Genomic DNA, 19,073 nt, shown 5'->3' with positions numbered 1-19,073 from the left:
CCTGCTTCGGATTCTGTGTCTCCTTCTCTCTCTGCCCCTCCCCCACTTTGTCTCACTCTGTTTCTCAAAAATAAATAAATGTTAAAAAAATTTTTTTTAAATACCTTTTTTTTTTTTAAACATCAATTCATTTTATGTTCTTCTTAGGCTATATTTCTAGTCTTGACCTGCAGATTTTTAAAAGATTTTATAAAATTTTGTTTTTTTCAACCAGGGGAAACTTTATTATTATCTAGGGGACCAGTCAGTCATCTTTCCTTTCAGTGTTCTGTCTCCATGGCCAGTTTGACTCTGAATCAGTCAGTCTGTTTGAAGTACCATGTGCCAAGGATAAATCAGGAGGAATAAACTTAGGTTGTGTCATTAGACTAAACATAATCTTGCAGCAGAAAGAAGTTAAGTGAAAATGACAGATGGTACCCCAGAGCCTTGCATAGCTACCGGTGTTTATAGAATGACTGAGTACAAGAACACGGGGGGCCAAGTGAAGCCAACCGAGCTAATGTCAGACACTTAGCCAACTGAGCAAGCCAGGCACCCCCAAAAGCAAAATTTTAAATCTGTTTCAGCCCCTCACATTCGCATTCCCTTGTCTTCCCTGGCTTCCACTATTGCCTTCATATTCTCATTATTCTCATCCACGCCTAGAAAAGTATCAATACAGCATTCCGTGTCAGTTCTCTTGATTAAAATATAATAGTTATCTGATAACATGAGCAAGCCAAGGGACTTTTTAGGAAGCTAATAAATGGTTTCTAAGTAACATATGGAACTTAAATGCCTTTTAGGTGGAGAGTGAGCGTTTCCTGGTTTCTAATATAGGTGAGATTCCTGAATTTATATAAAACAAGAAGAATCCATTAACCTCTCAGTATATGCAAAACTGTTTTTTTTAATTGAGCTGGACTTGACAAAGCATTAAGTTGGTTTCAGGCATACAACATAATAATTTGATATCTGTATATATTGCAAAACGATCGCTGCAATAAATCTGGTTAACATCTGGCACCATGCATAGTCCTAGAGTTTCTTTCCTTATGAGGAGAAAATTTAAGATTTACTCTCATAGCAACTTTTGGATATGTAATACAGCATTGTTAACTATTGTTGCCGTGTTGGACATTCCAGTCCCTAGATTTATTTATTTTATAACTGAAGGTTTGTACCTCTTGGCTCCCTGTACCCATTTCATGTCTCCCCCAACACCACCACCTCTGCCAACTAGCAGTCTGTTCTGTGTGTTTATGAGCATATTCTTTTGTTTATTTTTACATTCTACATATAAATGAGATCATACGTGAATTGCCTTTCTCGGTCTGACTGACTTCACTCAGCGCAATGCCCTCAAGGTCCATCCGTGTTGCAAATGGCAAGTTTCTTTTTTTTTTAATGGCTGAATAATATTCCATTATGTGTGTCTGTGTATGTGTGTGTATCTCATATCACATTTTCTATCTCCATTCATCCAGCAGTAGACACTTAGGTTGTTTCCATATCTTGGCTGTTGTAGGTAATGCCGCAGTGGACATAGGATGGCATGTATGTTTTATGTTTTGGAGTTAGCACTTTCATTTTCTTCAGGTAAATACCCAGAAGTGGAATTACTGGGTTATCTGGTAGTTCTGTTGTAATTTTTTGAGGAAGGTCTGTAGTGTTTTCTGTAGTGACTTCACCAATCCCACTAACAATATACAAGGAGTCTCTTTTCTCGACACCCTTCCCGATGCTTGTTATTTCTTACATTTTTTATAATAGCCGTCCTAAAAGGTGTCAGGTAGTATTGCGTTGTGGTTTCTATTTACATTTCCCTGATGATTAATGATGCTGAGCATCTTTTAATGTACCTGCTGGCCATCTGTATGTCTTTTTTAAAAAAATGTTTTTAAAAACATTTAAAAAAAAAATTTTTTTTAACATTTATTTATTTTTGAGACAGAGAGAGACAGAGCATGAGTGGGGGCAGGGCCAGAGAGAGAGGGAGACACAGAATCTGAAAACAGGCTCCAGGCTCTGAGCTGTCGGCACAGAGCCTGATGCGGGGCTCGAACTCATGGACCATGAGATCGTGACCTGAGCGAAGTCGGACGCTCAACCGAGCCACCCAGGCGCCCCTTAAAAACATTTTTAAATCTGCTCACGTTTTAATCAGATTATTTTTCACTGTTTTATGAGTTTTTATATATTTTGGTCATTAACCCCTGATTTACATATATTTTCTCCCATTCATTATGTCCTTGCCTTTTCATTTTGTTGATAATTCCCTTTGCTGTGGTGAAGCCGTTTAGTTTGATGTAGTCCCATTTGTTTCTTTTTGCTTTCGTGGCCTTTATATTTGGTGTCAAATCCAGAAAAATTATTGCCACTATTTTTTCTTTAAAGAGTTTTATGATTTTCAGGTCTTCCATTCAAGTCTTTAATGCATTTTGACTTAAGTCTTGTATATGGTGTAGGAAGGTAGTCCAATTTCATTCTGCTATAAGTGGCATATGTTGTTTTCGCAACACAATGTATGGAAGAGGTTGTCCTTTCCCATTGTATATTTTGGCTTTTTTATCATAAATTAATTGACCACATACGTGTGGGTTTATTTCTGGGCTCTCTTCTGTTCTCTTGATCTATAGGTCTGTTTTTATGCCAGTACAGTCCTTTTTTATTACTTTATTTATTACTTTTTTATTACTTTTTATTACTATAGCTTGTAGTATAGTTTGAAACAGGGAGCGTGATGCCCCCTGATTTCATAAGATGGCTTTGGCTAGTCAGGATCTTTTATGGTTCTGTGCAAATTTTAGGATTACTCTCTTTCATGAAAAATGCCACTGGAATTTTGATAGGCATTGCATTGAATCAATAGATTGCTTTGGGTAGTATGGACATTTTAACAATATTAATTCTTTCAATCCATGAGCATGGAATATCTTTGCATCTATTTGTGTCCTATTCAGTTTCTTTCATCAACGTATTCTAGTTATCACTGTACAAGTCTTGGTTAAATTTATTCCAAGGTATTTTATTCTTTTGATGCAATTGTAAATGGGATTGTTTCTCTAATTTCTCTTTCTGGTAGTTTATTATTAGTTGATACGAATACAAAATTTCTGTATACTGATTTTGTATCCTGCAACTTTCCTGAATTGATTTATTAGTTCTAACCATATTTTGGTGGACTATTTAGGATTTTCTATATCCAGTATCCTGTCCCCATGCAAATAGTAAGAGTTTTACTTCTTTCTTTTTAATTTGGGTGTCTTTTATTTCTCTTGCATAATTGCTTTGTCTGGGCTTCCAATACTACATTGAATAAAGATGGTGAGAGTGGGGGCACCTGGGTAGCCGGTTGGTTAAGCATCCAACTCTTGATTTCAGCTCAGGTCGTGATCTTGCAGTTCATGAGTTCTAGCCCTACATCAGGCTCAGTGCTGACAGTGCAGAGCCTGCTTGAGGTTCTTTCTCTCCCCTCTTTCTCTCTGCCCTTACCTTCCTTATGCTGCCTCTCAAAATAAATAAATAAGCTCAAGAAATTTTTAAAAAATGGTGAGAATGGGCATTCTTGACTTATTTCTGATCTTAGAAGAAAAGCTTTCTTTTTTTCATCATTAAATATAATATTTTATGTGACCTTGTCATATTTGACCTTTATTATGTTAAGGTACATTCCTTCTATACCCACTTTGTTGAGAACTTTTATCATAAGCGGATGTTGAAGTCCATCAAATACTTTTTCTGCATCTGTTTAGATGATCATATGATTTTTATCCTTCATGTTATTAATGTAGTGTATCACATTGAATGATATACAGATGTTCTAACATCCATTGCATCCTGGGAATAAATCCTTCTTCGTCACAGTGTATGATCTTTTCAATGTATCACTGAATTCAAATTGCTTCAATTTGTTGAGGACCTTTGCATCTATGTTCATCGGGGATATTGGCCTGTAATTTTCTTTTCTTGCTGTGCCCCTGTATGGTTACGTTATCAGGGTAATTCTGGCTTCATAAAATGATTTTGGAAGTATTCCTTCCTCTTCTATTTTTTTGGAAGAGTTTCAGAAAAATTAGTGTTAATTCTTCTTGGAATATTTGGTAGCATTACCAAGGAAGCCATCTGGTCCTGGACTTTCATTTATAGGGAGTTTTCAAATAACTGATTCAATCTCCTTATTGTTAATATGTCTATTCGTATTTTATATTTTTTCAGGATTTCGTCTTGCAAGGTTGTTTGCTTCTACAGCCATTTTATCCATTTCTTCTAGGTTGTCTGGTTTGTTGGAGAATAATTGTTCATAGTAGGCTTACTGTCTTTTGTATTTCTGGGGTATCAGTTCTAACATCTTCTCTTTCATTTCTGATTTTATGTGAGTCTTCTCTCTTTTCTTCTTAGTAAGTATAGCTAAAGGTGTGCCATTTTGTATATCTTTTCAAAGAACCAGGTCTTGTCTCCATTGATCATTTTTATTGTCTTTTTAGTCTCTATTTCATTTCTTTTTGCTCTGATCTTTGTTATTTACTTCTACTAACTTTGGGCTTCGGTTGTTCTATTTCTTGTTCAACGAGATGTAAAATTTCGTTGTTTATTTGAGATTTTTCTTGTCTTGAAGTAGGCATCTATCACGATAAATTTCCCCCTTAGAACTACTTTTTCTAGGGGTGCCTGCGTGAGTTAGTCAGTTAAGCATCCTACTCAGTTTTGACTCAGGTCATGATCTCATGGTTGTGAGATCAAGACCCACGTCAGGTTCTGTGCTGACAGTGCAGAGCCTTCTTGGGATTCTCTCTCTCCCTCTCTCTCAGCCCTTCTCCTGCTTGAGATCTCTCTTAAATAAGTAAACTTTAAAAAAAGAACTGCTTTTCTTCTGTACTCCGTAATTTTTGTTACTATATTACTATTTTCTATTTTCTAAAGATATTTTTTAATTTATCTCTTATTTATTCATTGGCTCATTGATTTTTCAGAAGCATGTTGTTTAATCTCCACATATTTATGAATTTTCCAGTTCTCTTCTTGTAATCAATTTCTCGTTTCATACCATTGTGGTCAGGAAATATGCTTGATACATTTCAGTCTTCAGTCTTTCTTAAATTTGTTAAGACTTGTTTTGTGACCTAATAAATATATGATCTATCCTGGAGAATTCCATGTACAAGTAAGAAAAATATACATTCTGTTGCTTTTAGAGAGAATTTTTTGTACATATTTGTCAAAGTGGTCTGTTTTAATGTGTTGTTTCAAGCTGATGTTTCCTTATGGATTTTATATATGGGTAATCTATTGATATAAATGTGATATTAAAGTTCCTTACTATTTTTATACTGCTGTCTATTTCTTAACTTAAATCTGTTATTATTTTCTCTATTTAGATGTTCCTATGTTGGGTGAATAAATATTTACAAATATTATATCCCCTTGTTGAATTGACCCTTTTATCATTATATAATGACCTTTTTCTCTTTACAGTCTTTGTTTCAAAGTCTGTTTTTCTAATATAGACATGGATACCAAGCTTTCTTTTGGTTTCCATTTGCAAGAAATATCTTTTTCCATCCCGTCATTTTCCATCTGTGTGTCTATATGTCTGAAGTAAGTCTCTTGTAGGCAATATATGAGTGGGTCATGTTTATTAATCCATTCATCAATTTATGTGCTTTGATTAGATATTTTGATTCAATTATGTGCTTAGATAATTTAGTACGTTTACATTTAAAGTAATTGCTGATAGGTATGTAGTGATTGCTATTTCATTCATTGTTTCTTGGCCTTTTTGTTTTTTCTTCTTCTTTTCTTCCTCCTTTGTTTATTGTTGTTTCATGACTTTCTTTAGTGGTATGCTTTGATTCCTTCCTCATTATCTTTTTTACATATTTACTATAGGTTTTGCTGGGTGGTTACCATGAAGCTTACATATAGCAACTTCTATTTATAGCTGTGTATTATTTTTTTTTTAATTTTTTTTTTAGTGTTTATATTTGAAAGAGAGAGAGGGAGACACAGAATTCAAAGCAGGTTCCAGGCTCTGAGCTGTCAGCACAGAGTTCGATGTAGGGTTCAAACCCACACACCATGAGATCATGACCAGAGTCGAAGTTGGATACTTAACCAACTGAACCACTCAGGTGCCCCAACAGTTTATTATTTTAAGTTTATTTATTTATTTTGAGAGAGTGTGTGCACATGCAAAAGTGGGGGAGGGACAGAGAGTCAGGGAGAGATAAAGAATTCCAAGCAGTGTCACTGTTGGAGTCACTGTCAATGTGGAGCCCAACACGGGGCTTGAACTCATGAACCACAAGATACGACCTGAGCTGGAGTCAGATGCTTAACTGACTGAGTCACCCAGGCACCCCATAATAGTCTATTTTAAGTTGATAACAACTTAAGTTTGAACTCATTATGGAGCGCTACGTTTTTATTCTCCCCATCCCTCATGCTTTAAGTTCTTGACATCACAATTTACATCTTTTTATCTTGCATATCCCTTAACTGATTATTGTCATTACAGTTATTTTTACTACTTTTGTCTTTAAAACTGTATACTAGCTTTATAAGTGATTAATCCACGATGTCTGCTATGTATTTACCTTTACTAGTGAGATTGATACTTGTATATGATTTTTTTTTATTGCTAATTAGCACCCTTTCTTTTCAGCCCAAAGCAGTCCCTTTAACATTTATTAGAAGGCTAGTTTAGTGTTGATTATTTCCTTAAGCTTTTGCTTGTTTGGAAAACTCTTGATCTCTCCTTCAATTCTGGATGACAGCTTGACCAGATAGAGTATTCTTGGTTGAAATTCCTTCTGGTCTGTGAAGTTTCTACTGAAAAAATTTGCTGATAGTTTGGGAGTTTCCTTTTATGTAACAAGTTGTTATTCTGTTGCTACTTTTAAGAGTCTCTCCTTGGCTTTAACTTTTGAGATTTTAATTATAATGTGTCTAGGTCTCTTTGGGCCCTTATTTGGTTACTTTCCCAAGGCTATGGAAGTTTTCTGCAATTATTTCTTCAAATAAGTTTTCTGCCCTTTCTCTTCTGCTTCTGGGACCCCTGAGATGCAAATAATATTTGGCCTGCTGTTGTCCCAGAAGTCCCTTAAGCTTTCTTCACTCTTTTTCATTCTTTTTCATTTTTGTTATTCTGGAGTTTGCTCTACCTGGTCCGCTGTTGAACCCCTCTTGTGTATTTTTCAGCTGGGTGAGTGTATTCTTCAGCTCTGTGATTTCTGTTTGGAACTTTCTTACATTTTCTTTCTTTGTTGAATTTCTCACTCTGTTTGTCCATTTTTCCCCCTTGATTTTGGGGAGCATCTTTATGACCATTCCTTTGACCACTATATTGTTTCATTAATATTTTTTTTCTGAGGTTTTAGCTTGTTCTTTCATTTGGAATATATTCCTCTGTTTCTTCATTTTTCTTGATTGCGTTGGTTTCTGTGTATCAGGTGAAACAGCCATCCCTCCTAGTCTTGAAGGAATGGCCCCCCCTTAGGAGATGAACTTTATCGGTCAACCTTATGCTAGCTCTTGGTTGTGTCTCAAACCATTTTAATTGTCCAAGCAGTCTATTCTGTCTGAATAACTTATAGTAGTTGAAGGTGTGCAAGACCAGTCAGTGTCCCAAAGGGGAAGATCTTAGCCCCTGGAGTCAGGCTGATTGGAAGCTAAACCCTCAGGCAGCAGCTTTAAAAAAAATGCAAATATATACAGTCCTATGGGATTATAAACATAAACCCTGCTGGCCCCAGAGCAAGGCAATCTGGGAGCAAGGCAGTTGTAAAACTCGGGGTACCAGATGAGTGTACATGTTCCTTTCTGGGAGATGCCAGTGAGCTGTAGTGAGGCAGAGGGCGGGGGACACAGTGATGGCATCCCTCAGCCTGTGTTCCCGGAGAATAGCTTCATGGCCCCTAGATGTGTGCGAAACCTGAAGCATGCCCCTAAGGTGAAAGCTCCAGGACTAGCAAGTAGGTGTTTTTCACAGAAGGACTGGAGGTATGTTTCTGTCCACTCTCTGCAGTACTTGGGGGTCATGGCCTGGCCAGAACTGTTTCCCCACTTACTATGGTCCCAGGGGACCCAGGAACATAAGCCACCCTGCTCCCCAGAGCCTAGTAATCCAGGGGTGTCCCGTGGGAAGCAGGTCACACAAACCAGGTACCCCACATAGAAATTAGGGTGTGAGGCATATATAAGATCTCCCCTCTGAGAGACGCTGGTGCCCTGGAATATGGCAGAAGGAGAATGTGAAGGTAATGCCTGCTTTTCGAGGTCTCTGGAGGGATTTACCGTCAGTCTTTAGTTTGTTCATGGGAAGCGTGCCCCCTCAGGCCGCAGCTGTGCTGAGAAGCTGATAGACCTCTTTCACAGAAGGATTGAGCGCCTGGGTCTGTCCCAGCTTGCCGTGGCGGCTTCTAAGAACTCTTACATCATTGGTTACAGTCCCGTGGACTGTGAGCTTAAGCCTCACTGGCCGCCAGAGCCAGGCAATGTCGACTTGTTCCCTGCCAGCAGTCACAAAAATCAGGGCACCAGAGAAGACCATAAGCTTCTTTACCTAAGATACCAGTTTGCTGGATGGAGCGAGGGAGAGGGAGAGCACAGTGTGTGTGTTCACTGGCCGTCCTTCCCAGAGAGGAGCTCCATAGGCCCCTGTCCGTGCGCCACACCAGAAACCTGCCCCCAGGCCCCAACACCTGCACAAACACGTAAGCCCCTTTCTCAGAAAGACGGATGGAGTGCTTGGCTGGCTCAGTCAGTTGCGCGTCTGACTGTTGCTCGCAGCTCAGGCCATGATCTCCACTTGCATGGATTTGAGCCCTGGGTCAGGCTCTGCGCTGAGAGTGTGGAGCCGGCTTGGGATTCTCTCTCCCTCCCTCTCTCTCTCTGCCTATTCCCTGCTCACACACTCTCTCAAAATAAATAAATAAACATTGAAAAAAAAAAAATGAAAGCCCAGGGGTGTATTTCTATCTGCTGTCTGTGCGGTACCCTAGGAGTGATGGGTGGTGGTCTGCTAAGAACCGCCTGTGTGATTGTTATAGTCTCAGGGGACCCAGGCTCACAAGTCTACAGATGTGTGCAGAAGCTCCCTTCTGGAGATACTGCTGCTCCCAAGCACAGCAAAGGAAAAACACATAGGCCTCAGTGGCTGGAGCGAGGCGGAGGGGGAGTGTAAATATGGCACACGCCAAAAAAAAAAAAAAAAAAAAAAAAAAAAAAAAAAAAAAAAACAGGACAAGGAGAAGAAAAAGAAAAATGGAGCCGACTGGCTTTAGTCAAACACTGGGAGAGCATGGAAGAGAGAGCCCACAAACTGGAGAACAGAGATGGTGCCTGCTGGCATTAGTGAGACAGCGGAAAAACAGGAAGACGGCACCCAGCAGCCTCCACCCCTGGAGAATATCCCAGCAGGCCCCTGCCCCTCAGACCCACGCTTTAAAATCAGGAAATGCATCTCTGTCACATGAAGTCTGGATGCTTTACAAAGGGCACCTTCTGCGCTGGGAGCTGGGCGCTGGGGTGGGTGAGTCGACACAAGGGCACTTTATGAGCCTTTCTTTCCTTAAGTTCACCAGCCCCATAGATCTGGGGGGCGGGAAACCCATTGGTCTTAAAAGCCAGATGTTTGTGGGGCTCGTTTCTCAGGTATTGGTCCTAATTGGGCTGCCCCACGTGGGGTAAAATCGCTTTGTTCCTCAGGGAGAACCTCCAGGGTTTGAGATTTCTTCCAGTTGTTGGGTGTCCTACCTGGGGTGGAGTTTGTGACAAGATCGCTCAGACTTTCCTGCCTCCTACCATGTGCTTTCTTTTTCTTTTTTAAATTAAAAAAATTTTTTTTAATGTTTTAATTTTATTTTTGAGAGGGAGAGAGAGAGAGAGAGTGTGTGAGTGGGGGAGGGACAGAGAGAGAGGGAGACACAGAACCTGAAGCAGGCTCCAGGCTCTGAGCTGTCAGTACAGAGCCCTACGCGGGGCTCAAACTCATAGACCGCGAGATCATGACCTGAACTGAAGTCGGACGCTCAACCGAGCCACCCAGGTACCCCCCCTTATGTCACCATTTTGAACTAGAACCCCAAACTTCATTCTAATTTGTTCATGTCACAGAGAACATTCTATGTGAGCATTTCAGAAATAAAGTAGCTTGGTTTATTATGGCTTGTTCATTCTTTAATTTCTTATTACTCCTAGTTTATGTGGCATTTTTATATAATTTAATAATTTCTGAATTATATGTTTTAGTAAAAATTATTTTGTAATACTTCTGGATATACAGAAAAGTTGCAAAGAAAAAGTGGAGAGTGGGGTGCCTGGGTGGCTCAGTTGGTGAAGCGTTCAACTCTTGATCTCCGCTCAGGTCATGATTTCACAGTTCGTGGGATCGATCCCCGTGTCTGGCTCTGCACTGACAGGGCAGACCCTGCTTGGTATTCTCTCTCTCTCTCTCTCTCTCTCTCTCTCTCTCTGCCCCTCCCCTGGTCGCACCCTCTCTCAAAAATAAATACATAAGTAAACATCAAAAAACAAAAATAGAGTCTGCACGTAAGATTCACCTGCCTCTCCCTCACATTGACATTTTATATAACTGTGACACATTTATCAAAAACAAGAAATTGAAATCACAGTCTTCTGAACTAAATTATAGGCTTTATACTGACTTTATCCATTTTTCCATGCATGTCCTTTTTCTGTTCCAGGAGCCAGTCCAAGCCACCCCATTGAATTTAATGAAATATATTTTGAAGAAGCTTGCATTCGCATCATATTTATGACTGTTATTAATACTGGGAATAAAAGCTCATCACTAGCTTCGTGCTTATTTTGGACTCCCTTTTAGATTACACTATTGTATACTGCTTTTGATTCAAATTTTTGCTAACTATAGAGAATTATATAAGAGGGAGATCCAAAACCAATGAAGTCAAAGTAATCATCTATAGGATTTCATTGCAGTTTTAATAAAGGGGAAAGAATAAGAATTGCTTGAATAAGAGGACATTACATTGTCTAAGTTCCTAAATTAGGACCACAAAGTGGTGAGAGAAGAGAAAGTTGTATTTGTTATTGCCAGAAGAAATTCAATCTGCAAGTAAGACCATCTTGCCCTCGGGCAGTCAGCAAAGGTTTTATATGATGCAGACACCGGGTAGATGTGAGAAATAAGACAGTTACGTGGCGGGGTGCCTGGATAGCTCACTGGGTTAAGCATGTGACTTCAGCTCAGGTTGTGATCTTGTGGTTCATGGGTTCAAGCCCCGTGTCAGGCTCTGTGCTGACAGCTTGGAGCCTGGAGCCTGCTTCAGATGCTGTGTCTCTCTCTCTACCCCTCCCCTGTTTTCACTCTGTCTCTCTGTGTCTCTCAAAAATGAATAAATGTTAAAAAAAAATTTTTTTTTAAAAAGAAGGTTACGCAGTAAGGGAGGTGCAGGTTCCATCCAGATCAGTTATCATTTCCCGGAAGTGCAAGAGTAAAGGTTGAGCAGGTTCTAGAAAGTTCATTAAGTTTTGTTTGTTTCGGCTTTCGAAGGAAAGATGGGTACCTGGGCCTTCAGTCTCCAGCTCTGTCACATCAAGTTTGCAAAACCAAGTCTTGGTCACCTGGAGCTTGCAGAAGATCTTAGTCCTGTGTCATTTATAAAGATTAAAATAGTAAATACCACATGGAGAAAGTGTCCTGTGGCTTGAGGAAACATCCAGGCTGTTTTCTTGGAAATGGCATTTTAGGGCTCACGTAGTGGCCCCCTGCCCCTTGCACCCTCCCAGGTTTTTGCACCACGAGGCACGATGCAGACACCGACTTGAGCCCCGGTGGAATCCTGAAGACCCGTCGCCTTGAACCCAGAGTTGTAACAGCCAGGACTGAAATACACTGTAAAAGCAGTATAGCCCGGTCCCTGAATTTATTTATTTATTATTTTTTAAGTTTATTTATTTATTCTGAGAGAGATAAAGAGAGAGCAAAAGAGGGGCAGAGAGAGAGAGGGAGAGAGAGAATCCCAAGCAGACGCCGTACTGTCAGCGCAGAGCCTGATGCAGGGCTCGAACTTGTGAACTGTGAGATCATGACCTGAGCTGAAACCAAGTCAGATGCTTAACCAGCTGATCCACCCAGGCGCCCCTGGTCCCTGAATTTATTAACATGCAGGTGAAAATAACCGGGGTCCTCCTCACCACTGTCTCGCACTTAGTTCTCTGGGCCATTTCTTTAGCACTCTTTCAATGGGTCTTGTGCACTGGCCGCTCTCAGGTAAGTACAACTCCTTCAGTCACTTTGTCACAGTAATAGCACTGTGGCACACTCAACTCTTACCCTATTTGAAACCTCCCCTCACCGTCAGGCTGGAAATGCCTCCCATCTGACAGAGGGTGGAGTACGAGGGGTGCGATCTGGGATTTTCTACTGTCGTCCGCAGGATTCTTCTCTTCCTTCCTTCCCTCCTTCCCTTCAGCCTCTGGCATCCTCAGGGTCAGAACTGCGCAAGAGGAGGAGGGGAAGGAGTGGCGGGGGGGGGGGTTGCGGGGGGAGGTCTTCCTTCCTCCTTGGTTCAGGAGTGCACAGTGGAGCATGGCCTGTGGCATCTCGTGTTCATTCGTGGGCTCAGCCCACTGACTGCTTCCAGCGCCTGGACACGCCTGTTTGCCCACCCAGTTTCAAATTACTCCCCAGACCCTGTGCGTGCGGCGGCCTCTGTCTATCTGCCTTGGAACCACATCACTCTTCCAGACAGTCTTGTTGGACAAGATTCCAGTCTCGTTGGACGGACGGGAACTCTTCCTCCTTAGTAACCCATATGAGAAAGACAAAATTTTTTTTTTTTTGGTCACTTTGTGCCTTTCACATTTTTTTATAAGTTTACTTATTTATTTTGAGAGAGAGGGGGAGAAAAAGCAAGCATGTGAGTGGGGGACGGGCAGAGAGAGAGAATCCCAAAGAGGCTCTGTGCTGTCAGAGCCGAAATCAAGAGTCGGATGCTTCACCGACTGAGCCACCCGGGTGCCCCTGTGCCTTTCACAGTTTCTGGAGACAGACACCAGGCACGCCGGGTGGCTCTCTCAACGGCTCCCGGCTCGCGGGGTGTGTCTGCCCTTGCAACACAGCAGAGGTGGAAGGGGGAGACGCCCAGCGGCCCAGCGCGCAGACAGCTCTCCCGAGTCTCTCCCTTTTCAACTTCGTCCCCTTTATATCCTTAGGGTCGAAAGGTCTATTTAGTCTCCTCGTTTGCATGAACTTCGTCTAGCCCCTTGCTTTGGAAATGTGGAGGTACCTGGCACTCACTGTCTTTCACTGTCAGTTTTAGGAGAGAAGAGACGCTGACACAGGACAGAGTCCCATGTCAGCATCTCATCAGCATCTTCATTGTGCACATCTCCCCTGGTCACTTGTTTCTAGAGTGAAATCTGCAACATGTTTTAATGGTCTCTCAAACCGAAACTCATTAGGACTCATTTGTCAAAAGGAACGAATGAATTGAAAGTTAAGAAATGTGTGTGTGTGTGTGTGTGTGTGTGTGTGTGTGTGTGTATACACACATTTTTAAAAAAAATAAAATCCCTGGGGGCACCTGGGTGGCCCAGTCAGTTAAGCGTCTGACTTCAGCTCACATCATGATCTCACAATTTGTGAGTTTGAGGCCCGAGTTGGGCTCTGCACTGACAGCTCAGAGCCTGGAGCCTGCTTCAGATTCTGTGTTTCCCTCTCTCTCTGCCCCTCCCCTGCTTGAGTTCTGTCTTTCTCTGTCTCTCGTAAATAAATAAATAAATAAATAAATAAATAAATGTGAAAAAAAATTTTAAGAAATAGACAAAATCCCTGTTATTTATTCCCCTGGTTGATGTAGGTATGTTTGCAAAACTTGGTGATTGCACAATCTTTCTTTGGAAATAAAAATAGAAACTGTCTCCATTCAAGCATTGTGCCTGCTACAACACGTGCTCCCTAGTATCACATGAAGATCGCTTCCGAAGTATGAGCTAAGACAGCAAAGTTAGGTTCCACTTGCCGTGTATTCCGGGTTGGTGAATGTAATGATCAACTAATAATCTTTTAAAATCTCAGTGGTTGTGCGATCGGTAAAATAGCCGTACACTTACGAAAGCATTGAAGAGGAGTTTTCCTCAATGGGGATGCTTTGTCCAGGTTACTATTTAGCGATAAGAAATAATTGCCTCTTATCTGAAGCTGAATCGCAGACCCTTTTCACACCAGGTAGTAAGTCTGATTGCTTTCATCTTATAACCCAAAGACCTGGACCTTACCCTCTTCCTCTAAGTCAAAGAAACTAAAAGCCAGACAAAAATGAAAGACTTCATCATTCTTTTTTTTTTTTTGTCTCTATTTTATTGTGCATGCAGAAACAGAACATGAATGTCTTTGAGGAACTGTCTTTGGATTTATTACACTAAACATTTCAAAGGAGAATATACTTACCCCCTGAGGGTACTCTGCCATTATCACCACTGTCGATCTTTCATTTGGGTTCCTATTTTTCCAGATACCATGTTGGTGATATGTAAACGCTAAGTTAATTTTGTTCCTCCCTATTGTTGTAAAGTTGATTTGGCAGTTCGGTTACCCGGGGATGATCGCTGTGTGTCTGTCTCCGGTCCAGGGTCCTTGCACTGGGAATCAGCAGAGCTTGGCCCACAGCAGGCTATGGGACGCAGTTGTGGGCTTCCTTCACGTATTCGCCCACATGCAGATGAAGCTGTCTCAGGTAAACTCTCTTCCCCATCCCAACGCGCAAGGGACAGTAGTCATCTGTATACTCAACCTGCTTTCCTTTGTTTGAATATGATCTTTCTTAGGTCACTTCTTTATATACCTTTCGCTCCATATTTAAAAAAAAAAGTTTTCAATAGAATAATTTTATGCAAGCAGAAAATATATGGGAGCCATCATTCAAATTTGAGAACAAAAGATATGAAGGAGTTGACTATAATGGAGAAATAGAATCGTTCCCAAACACTGTCTATTTTGCAATCCTTCAGAGACCCACTTCCTGGTGATTACTCACTAGAATTTTCCTCCTTCCTCCAGGTAATTGAAAAAGGATTTGTAATCTGCAAATCCCTGGTGAAAGAGAGACAGTTTCCTTGCTGAGTCATTAACAAGCAGCTGTTCTCAACAGATGACGTTCATTCATTAACAGCACATTTAACTTCATGAAAGTCAAAGAGAAAAAGTATCTGAGGACAAGCACATAAAGAATAGACAGATTGTCCACCTGTGTTTTAATGTTAACTTGGGAGTGCATATTGAAAATATCAGCATATTATTTCCTCACTACTGTATCTATTTCATTTGAAGCTAAGAGATACACGAATGGAAAAATTCTCGACATCAATCTTGAGTAAATGTGTCCCTTTGATAGGGCGCACTTAGATGATCTGTCCTGATATCTGATGTACCTGCCTGGGTGTGGGTGTTCGCGGGTGTCAGGGGGAGGAAAGAATGATGGAGTTCAGACCAGAAGACATTCGTGCGTCCAGTTAGTGTGTGCCAGCTCCCTTTCCTCCAGCGAAGTGAGGACACTTGGGCTTGCCCCCCGCCCCCCTCCACCGCGGCCTGTAAGCAGGAGCGTATTGTCAAAGAGCAACAGAGCCAGGCACTGGTTGAAGCAATGAGGGCAGGTTTTAATCAGAAATAATCGTCACAGCGGGGAAAAGAGTCCAGCGTGACCTGAGCTCCACTTGGATTTGTATGGAGGTGACTGGGTATTTTTAAGGGAGAGTGAGGGAGTAGGCAGAAGGTCAGTAGAGGCTGTAAGGGAGAGATTACAAACGGTCGATCGGTACAGACGCGATGGGGCCAGCTTGTCTGCAGGCTGGCAGTTGCCCTCACACAGATACTGGGAGAGGAGACCCTGTCCCCGGGTGTCAGCTGGCACAGACGGGAGATTTTTTTGGCAGCCTTGAGTTTTTCCAGGCAGGCCATCTAAGGTGGGCTAGGGTCATGCTAGGGATGCGGCCTCGAGCCAGTTAACCCCTATTAGGGTTTTGTTCAGGTCTTTAAAGCTCAAGTTTGGAGTCTAGTTGGGAAGAGGATTCAGAGCAGCTTGGCTAGAGTTTTGTCAACAGCTGGTTATTGGTGACTTCCCCCATATATAAGGGAATAACGTGATCCTTTCATCTAATCACTTACGGCACTTTAGTAAGTAAAGGAAACCAGCAGGAACCAAATTTATACACTCAAAAGAGAGTTCTCGTTCTGGTGTATTTCCATCACTTTATTAACATCTGGTGCTACCTGGTAGTTGTTCAGTTTGTAGACCTAGTCAAGGGGACACTCTGTAGAAAGAAATAACCTTATGTAGAGCAAAATCTAAATGATCAAAACGATACCTTGTATAATCTTTTACAAGGAAACAAGGCATAGTTTAAAAGTAAAATTTGATGACCCATAATGTTGTAATGTCAACCTAAGTATGTTCTGTGTTGTTTGGACACAGCATACCTTTGTAAAAGAATTTTCCATGGTGAAAAATCAAAGGCAAACATAAACAAAGAAAAAATCCAGAAAATCTTGACCAGAGAAATATCAAGGAGTTTAATAAAACTGGTAGATAAGATACATTATACATTATTCCTGTAGGTGGTACTTGAGTAAATTTTTGTTAGATTTATATAAAATAAATTTATGTCCCTATCACTGTTAGGCGTGTTTTTCCAGAATAAGTTAATTTTTATAAAACATACAGCATTTCTGTGTAATAAGTTAGGAGGAAAGAAAGATGAGTATAGCCTTCAAGTAAACGAAACCTGTCTAATGCCCAGAGGCGCCTGAGTCTTCCCTGGCCCTGGAGAACCTGCTGCTGTGCCCATGTTAGACTCGTTTGTTGTCCTCACACATACTTTAATAAAATGAGATAGAATCAGTAGTAAGTACTAATTCTGAATTGTTTCTGTTTACAGTTTTACAATTTACAGTTGTATCTGTTTACAATACGCTGCATATTTATGCTTGACCTTTCTTTAGTTCTACACTTCTGAAAAGTGTTTACAGTTGGCAAAGCACTTCTCTTTGTGAGAACAAGTACAGTGTTCTTGCTACATAGTCTTCTCATATTATCTAAAATGCAATGTACACGTTATGTATTATGTCATGTATTATATGTTATACGTTAATATAACATATATTAATATTTTCAGGATTCCAGTCAAATCGAGCTATTAAAAGAATTAATGGATCTTCAGAAGGATATGGTGGTCATGTTGCTGTCCATGCTAGAAGGTAGTTTTGATTTACATTTTCAAGTTCCCATTAGCCTTCGATTTCAAGGATCAGTATGTGCTTGCTTATGGAGTCAGCGTACTGCAACGCATAAAATATCAATGCTGAGATGTGACGGATAGCTTGGATTTATTGCTGACTTTATTACTGTTTTCTCAAGGTTATTTTTTAAGAGATATCTTGCATATCTCAGCTTATATAGCTGGGAGATGAAACCAGTGGTAACTTACAGGGACACTTGTCATTTCCTAGTGATATCCTAAAGAACACGCTCTCCAGACATAGTATATATGAAGACGTTATTTGTTTTGTCCATTGGTTTGTAATCCTTGGGCATTACAGGCATGTGGATAAAGCCCGACAGTATAAACCACTGCCTTGAGCTGGCTGCATGGTGACTCCCGTGGGTCCTTCATGGCCTATAAGAGAAGAAGAGAGGACATCATCCCCCACGGTGGCTGCTGGCGGCAGTCCTGTTCTCCCACGCATGCCTGTGGGAGCTCTCACATTCTCTCATTGTCTTCTCTCTTTCCAACTTGTCTTGCTTTCCTGCCCCATGTCTCTTCTGGGTCAGGCAGTAAACGTGGTGCTCGAGAGCTTGCGTTCAAGTCCCCGCTTTCCCACTTGCTAGCAGTGTGACCCTTGCTAGCGCTGGTTCCATCTCCGTTTTCAAGTTCCTTCCTCTGTGACACGGGGGTACCGATAGACCGATGGGCAAAATTGGTGAAATCACGTGAAAATGACCAAACCCACCTAAAACACGTTTGCTGTTGCTACCTCCCCTTTCTTCTTGAACCCCTCCTAATTTTTCTCTCCCTGTTTCTTAGTCCACTGTGCTTTGCATAACTGCACTTTGATTAACTGAGGCAGGAGGTGTGCCTTGTGCTAGGACTTCAAAGATGCCACATTTGCAGAAACCCTTATGTGCCAGCCACTGTATGCCCTCTGGGCACAGGACTCTTTTACCATGACTTCATATCACATTTTAGTCTAGAAAATAGTAATGACACTCATAACTGCAGGAGCAGCTGTGACTGCATCCGTGACAACTTAAAAATCACCCATTATACTGGGGCGCCTGGGTGGCGCAGTCGGTTGGGCGTCCGACTTCAGCCAGGTCACGATCTCGCGGTCCGTGAGTTCGAGCCCGGCGTCGGGCTCTGGGCTGATGGCTCAGAGCCTGGAGCCTGTTTCAGATTCTGTGTCTCCCTCTCTCTCTGCCCCTCCCCCGTTCACGCTCTGTCTCTCTCTGTCCCAAAAATAAATAAACGTTGAAAAAAAAATAAAAAAAAAAAATCACCCATTATAATAAACTTTAAAAAATTTTGTTAATGTTTATTTTTGAAACAGAGAGAGACGCACAGAATGTGAGCAGGGGAGGGGGAGAGAGAGGGAGACACAGAATCCGAAGCAGGCTCCAGGCTCTGAGCTGTCAGCACAGAGCCCAACATGGGGCTTGAACCCATTAACTGTGAGGCCATGACCTGAACTGAAGTCAGGTGCTTAACCGACTGATCCACCCAGATGCCCCAAATTCACCCACTTTAATATACCAGCTACTCATTTAATCCTAATACCAAGGTTATGGCTTTGGTAGTATTACCACTGTTTGGCAGATGAGGAAACCAAGGCACAGAGAGGCTAAGAAATCTGCCCACATTGCTCAGCTTGTAGATGAGCCTGGATTCCAACCTAACGGTGTGGCTCCTGAGCCCACGTTCTCGGCCACGGTGTTTATTGCTGCGCAAATGGACTCAGCAGACCTCACCACGTGTCTTTTTTCTGATGTCTGTCTTTATGTTACATAGCACATTCTGTTCAATGGATAAAAGCTTTCTGTGACTCTATAATT

At 41.4% G+C, this 19,073-nt stretch overlaps 1 protein-coding gene across 13 annotated transcripts in view; it reads left to right on the top strand.

Moving 5' to 3' along the window:
• Positions 1–19,073, top strand: part of RYR2 (ryanodine receptor 2) — a 768,472-nt gene that overhangs the window by 709,002 nt on the left and 40,397 nt on the right. For all 13 annotated transcript variants that reach the window (XM_040464903.1, XM_040464902.1, XM_040464892.1 and 10 more), the window contains 2 exons: positions 14,601–14,705; positions 17,140–17,221. In XM_040464903.1, coding sequence (XP_040320837.1) covers positions 14,601–14,705; positions 17,140–17,221 — 187 coding nt within the window. The remainder of the gene's footprint in view (positions 1–14,600; positions 14,706–17,139; positions 17,222–19,073) is intronic.

The sequence above is a fragment of the Herpailurus yagouaroundi genome, unplaced genomic scaffold (genome assembly GCF_014898765.1).
Source record: "Herpailurus yagouaroundi ecotype Mexico unplaced genomic scaffold, PumYag 530, whole genome shotgun sequence".
Lineage (NCBI taxonomy): Eukaryota > Metazoa > Chordata > Mammalia > Carnivora > Felidae > Herpailurus > Herpailurus yagouaroundi.
The sequence above is the reverse complement of the archived record's forward strand: the minus strand, read 5'-3'. Positions and strand labels throughout refer to the sequence as shown.